General features: G+C 45.2%; 1 protein-coding gene across 1 annotated transcript; it reads right to left on the bottom strand.

Annotated features, from left to right (window-relative positions):
• Positions 1-5: 5 nt before the first annotated feature.
• On the bottom strand, positions 6-2,699 carry LOC109924431 (tubulin alpha chain-like; the record flags this gene model as incomplete). Its single annotated transcript, XM_048594786.1, has 3 exons — positions 2,453-2,699; positions 539-687; positions 6-455 (listed from the first exon to the last, which is right to left on the bottom strand). Coding segments are annotated over exons 1-3 (846 nt in total), but the record flags the coding sequence as incomplete, so codon positions are not given.
• Between the last annotated feature and the right edge of the window lie 3,109 nt (positions 2,700-5,808).

Below are 5,808 nucleotides of genomic sequence, written 5' to 3'. Positions count from 1 at the left end.
GAGATGACTGGGGCATAGGTAGCCAGAGGGAAATGGATACGTGGATAGGGAACTAAATTGGTCTGAAACTCTGTCAAGTCAACATTCAAAGCGCCATCAAAGCGAAGGGAGGCTGTGATGGAGGACACAATCTGGCTAATGAGCCGATTCAAATTGGTGTAGGTTGGGCGTTCAATGTCCAGGTTTCTGCGGCAGATATCATAGATGGCTTCATTATCTACCATGAAGGCACAGTCTGAGTGTTCGAGAGTGGTGTGTGTCGTCAGGATAGAGTTGTAAGGTTCAACCACAGCTGTGGAGACCTGAGGAGCTGGGTAGATGGAAAACTCCAGCTTGGACTTCTTTCCAAAGTCAACAGAGAGACGTTCCATCAGCAGGGATGTGAATCCAGAGCCTGTGCCTCCACCGAAGCTGTGGAACACCAGGAAGCCCTGGAGACCCGTGCATTGGTCAGCCTGTGAAACAAAGCAGGAACAATCCATCAGATACAAACTGTAATTGGAGCCTACTGGCAAACTTGTTGGAAGTGCCCACTCACCAGCTTACGGATTCTGTCCAAGACAGAGTCAATCAGCTCCTTGCCAATGGTATAGTGCCCACGGGCATAGTTATTGGCAGCATCTTCCTTCCCGGTGATGAGCTGCTCAGGGTGATACAGCTGGCGATAGGTACCAGTACGGATTTCATCTGGAATCAGAACAGCAGATGGAGGTCAGTTTACAAACCAATAGGATGTATAATAAACTTTGAAGAGTTAAACGCTTTTGCACTGGGGCAAAAAATAGTGAAAGGGAACAACAGGAGTCTGCAAATAAACACAAACAGAAAAGATTGACATAAACCCATGATGTGGAGATGCCGGTATTGGACTGGGGTGAACAAAATCACCTCACCTGACAAAGGAGCAGTGCTTCGAAAGCTTGTGATTTTAAATAAACCTGTTGGACTGTAACCTGGTGTTGTGTGACTTCTGACAAAAATAAATGATTTAACTTGGATAATGAATATTGGGCTAGATAACTGACATTGGCATGAGGTTGGGATTATGTTACATAACTTGTAAATCCAGAGATTTTCACAGATTTGTTACGGTGTAGAAGGAGGCCATTCAGCCCATCATGTCTGCACCAGCTCCTCAGATGAGCATCAGTACCCACTCTGACTGTTCTCCGGGCTGGAGAAGTTTGAACAGTTTTAAACGTAGAAATGAAACACTCTGTCACTATAACTGACCATTGCACTGGTGCTTGTGAAACACAAATGATTTCCTACAGCCCTTTAGAGAGAGAACACCAGTCAAACTTAACCCAGTCTGGCCTATATCCTGAGGATGAGTTACAAAGACGGCCAGGTATTTATGTACTTGAACAAATTTAGAGGATTGAAGTAATTATTTCCTGTCCCCACACACAGCAGGTCCCAGAATGAGGAATCAACCCATAGTGTAACCAGTTGATCTGGGGCCAGGTTATACCTTGAGAAAGGTACAGGATAACTATTCGCTGAAGACAGTAGTCAAAAGGTGAAGAAATATTAATGGCTTTTGGGAATTGCTTTTTGTTTCCTTGGGGAGATGGTCCAAAGAACTCCGTATAACTCAAAGTAATGAATTAATGTGGAATTACCTACAGTTTACAATACCATGTGGGCCTTTCAGCCTCACCGGTCTGTTCAGATGCTTACACACTCCAGGTGAGTCTCTTCACATCCTTCTCCATCCAACATATCCCTCTAGTCTTATGTATTTATTCGGCTTCCCCTTAAATTATCCCATTGGTCTTTGTTACTCCATGTAGTAGGAGCTTCTGTGTTCAAAACATTTCTGGGTAAAGAGTTTTCTCCCGAATGCCCTAGTGGGTTCATTACTGACAGTCTTTTATTTATGGCCATGTGTTTTACACTCTGCCACAAGCAGAAACTCTATTTCCATCCTGTTGAGCTGCTTCATAATTTTAAAGAGCTCTCTCTCCTGGTCATTGCTCAACCCTTCTCTTTACTAAATGGGGGGTTGTCCCAGTCTCTTCAGCTCAGAGCCAGGTTATATCTGGAGCAAGTCTGCTCCTGGTGACAGGTTCAGGCATGATAGCAGCAAAGATCCGGAAGCAATTTGAACACCTGGAAAGGCTATGCATGTGAGACTCGCAGGCTGACTAAGACTCCGGGCCCGGCCCAGCCCAACGCCAGGGCACAGCTAGGCCCGGGTGTCTGCATTGGTGTTTCCAAACACCTTTATGGAGATGTGACTTAGACTTTAAGATGTGGATGTTTTTCTTACCTTTTGGCTTTCATTTATTTCTGCCGTCGTTTTTTTTTTTTTAAATTCTGGTTTTGCAACCAAGACAGCCCGGGAGAATGGCGACTTTGTACACTTTTCACTGTATTCCTACACTTGAGTACGTGTGACAATAAAATCTAATGCTAATTCTAACAAGGATCAAAAGCCAATACAAACCAATCACAGTGGGTTCCAGATCCACAAACACAGCCCTGGGTACGTGTTTGCCAGATCCTGTATGACTGAAGAATGTTGTATAGGAGTCATCCACAACCCCACAAGACTTGTCGCCTGTCATCTGCCCATCGGGCTGGATCCCATGCTCCAAACAGTACAGCTCCCAGCAGGCATTGCCCATCTGGACACCAGCCTGGCCAACATGGATGGAGATACATTCACGCTGTAGAATGAAGAAAAGCATCATGGCTGTCAGAAACAATGCTAAGGGACAACAAGAATGAATACAACGAGAACAATCTTGCCCCAGAAATCTTGTTAAGCCATTTTGAATCAATGCGATAATCTACTATCCACCCACCACCCCTCTACATAGCTTACCTTTCCTCATGGGTTACAACACCCCACACTCTGTTCTCTCTGTTCCTCCCTACTCCTGACCTTCAGTGCTGACCTCTGGTCTCCCATAGCATCAAGTGCCGACCAGAGTCAGAGCACATCTGATCTGGAAATGATCACAAAGCAAGAGCACAGACCAATCCCACTGAACACAAGCCTGCTCTTTCAAGGATGAACAAGAAGAGGGACAATCCATTTAGGACTGAGAGGAAGTGAAATGTCTTCACTGAAAGGAATCATTAAAATTCTGTATCCCAGAAGGTTCCCAAATGCTCCATTGTTGAATATATTTAAGACTGAGATCGGCAGATATTTAATTTCTCATAGAATCACGGGCTGTTTAGGGCATGGGTAGGAGCCCTGGATTGGCCATGATTGTACTTAACAGAGGAGCAGGCTTGATGGTACAAATGGCCTAATCTTGATCCTTTGCCTTGTTTTCTGATGAAAAGGTCACATACTTTATGAATGATCAATGCATTCAGGCTTTGAACAGTTTTAAGCATCTTACAGTGTATTATTGAATGTTAAACATCTGGCCCTAGAGAGAAAACAAAAGTTCAAAGCAGTGGAAATATGACGCTACCCAGTTATAAATACTCTGCTTAATAACCAGTTATGCACAGCTCATTTATATTGAGAGAAACCACTGTCTTTCCAATATTCGTTGCCATTTACACAGAAGGTCACACTTCATACTACACTGCATAATCTAAGCTGATTCTAAAACTCTCTTCCTTGGTTAGTTCCCTTCTCTGCCTTGTTCCATGTCCTCCAGGTTGACAAATCTCAATATTTGTGTTGCTCTAATTCTGGTTTCTTGCCCATTCTTAATTTACTTCTCCCCAACATTTGTAGCTGTACCTTCAGTTATCTAAACCCCAAGTTTGGGAATTCCCATCTCAATCCCCCCTACCCTTCCACTTAAATCCTACCACTTTGACCAAATATGAAGACATCTGTTCTCATATCTCTTCTTTGACTCTCTTAGAGTCTCTGGGTTAGCAGGCAGTGGGATTTAAGTACCAGCTCAGCATCTAGTGTAAGCTAACATTCCCAATGCAGTACTGAGGGAGTGCTACAATATCAGACTACACCCCCAGTTCTCAAAGCTCCACCCAGGGAAAGACTTTTGTCTTTACCTACCCTGTCATAGAGTCATACAGCATGGAAACAGATCCTTCGTTCCAATCAGTCCATGCCAAACATAATCCCAAACTAAACTAGTCCCACCTGCCTGCTCCTGGCCCATATCTCTCCAAACTTTTCCTATTCCTGCATCTAGCCAGATGTCTTTTAAATGTTATAATTGTACCCACATCTACCACTTCCTCAGGAAGTTCATTCCACACATGAACCACCCTCTGTGTAAAAAATTTGCCTCATGTCTTTTTTAAATCTCTCTCCTCTCACCTTAAATATGTGCCCCTTAGTCTTGAAACTGCCCATCCCAGGGAAAAGACAACTACCATTAACTATACCTATACCTCATTATTTTATAAACTTCTTTCAGGTCACCTGTCAACCTCCTACGCTCCAGTGAAAGAAGGCCCAGCCTATCCAGCCTTTCTTTACAACTCAAACCTTCCATACCGGCAACGTCCTGGTAAATCTCTTCTGAACCTCTCCAGATTAATAATATCCTTCTTATAACTGGGCAACCAGAACTGGACACAGTATTCCAGAAGATGTCTCACCAATATCCTGTACAACCTCAACATGACTTCCCAACTCCTATTCTCAAAGGACAGAGCAATGAAGGCAAGTGTGTCAAACGCCTTTTTAACCATCCTGTCTAATATGTGATGCAAACTTCAAAGAATTATATACCTGCACCCCTACATCCATCTGTTCTACAACACTCACCCAAGGCCCTATCATTTATTGTATAAGCTCTACTCTTGTTAGTTGTACCAAAATGCAATACCTCGCATTTATCCAGATTGAACTCCATTTGCCATTTTTCAGCCCATTGACCCATTCGATCAAAATCCGTTTGTAATCTTAGAAAATCTTCTTCATTGCCTACAATTTGGTGTCATCTGCAAACTTACTAACCATGCCTTCCAAATCATTTATATAAATGGTGAACAAAAGGGGACCCAGAACCAATCCCTGCGGAATACCACTGCTCACAGGCCTCCAGTCCGAAAAGCAACCCTCCACCATTACTGAGATAACAAGGTGTAGAGCTGGATGAACGCAGCAGGCCAAGCAGCATCAGAGGAGCAGGAAGGCTGACGTTTCGGGCCTAGACCCTTCTTCAGAAATGGGGGAGGGGACGGGGCTTCTGAAATAAATAGGGAGAGAGTGGGAGGCGGATAGAAGATGGATGGAGGAGAAGGTAGGTGGAGAGGAGACAGACAGGTCAAAGAGGCGGAGATGGAGCCAGTAAAGGTGAGTGTAGGTGGGGAGTTAGGGAGGGGATAGGTCAGTACAGGGAGGACGGACAGGTCAAGGGGGCAGGATGAGGTTAGTAGGTAGGAGATGGGGGTGGGGCTTGAGGTGGAAGGAGGGGATAGGTGGGAGGAAGGACAGGTTAGGGAGACGGGGATGAGCTGGGCTGGTTTTGGGATGCGGTAGGGGGAGGGGAGATTTTGAAGCTTGTGAAGTACACATTGATACCATTGGGCTGCAGGGTTCCCAAGCGGAATATGAGTTGCTGTTCCTGCAACCTTCGGATAGCATCGTTGTGGCACTGCAGGAGGCCCAGGATGGACATGTCGTCTGCGGAATGGGAGGGGGAGTTGAAATGGTTCGCGACTGGGAGGTGCAGTTGTTTAGTGCGAACCGAGCGTAGGTGTTCTGCAAAGCGGTCCCCAAGCCTCCGCTTGGTTTCCCCGATGTAGAGGAGGCCACAACGGGAACAGCGGATGCAGTATACCACATTGGCAGATGTGCAGGTGAACATCTGCTTGATGTGGAAAGTCTTCTTGGGGCCTGGGATGGGGGTGAGG

Source organism: Rhincodon typus, unplaced genomic scaffold (assembly GCF_021869965.1).
Source record: "Rhincodon typus isolate 14 unplaced genomic scaffold, sRhiTyp1.1 hic_rhity00014490, whole genome shotgun sequence".
NCBI classification, from domain to species: Eukaryota; Metazoa; Chordata; class Chondrichthyes; order Orectolobiformes; family Rhincodontidae; genus Rhincodon; species Rhincodon typus.
Note: the sequence above shows the minus strand (reverse complement) of the source record. Positions and strands in the feature narration are given on the sequence as shown.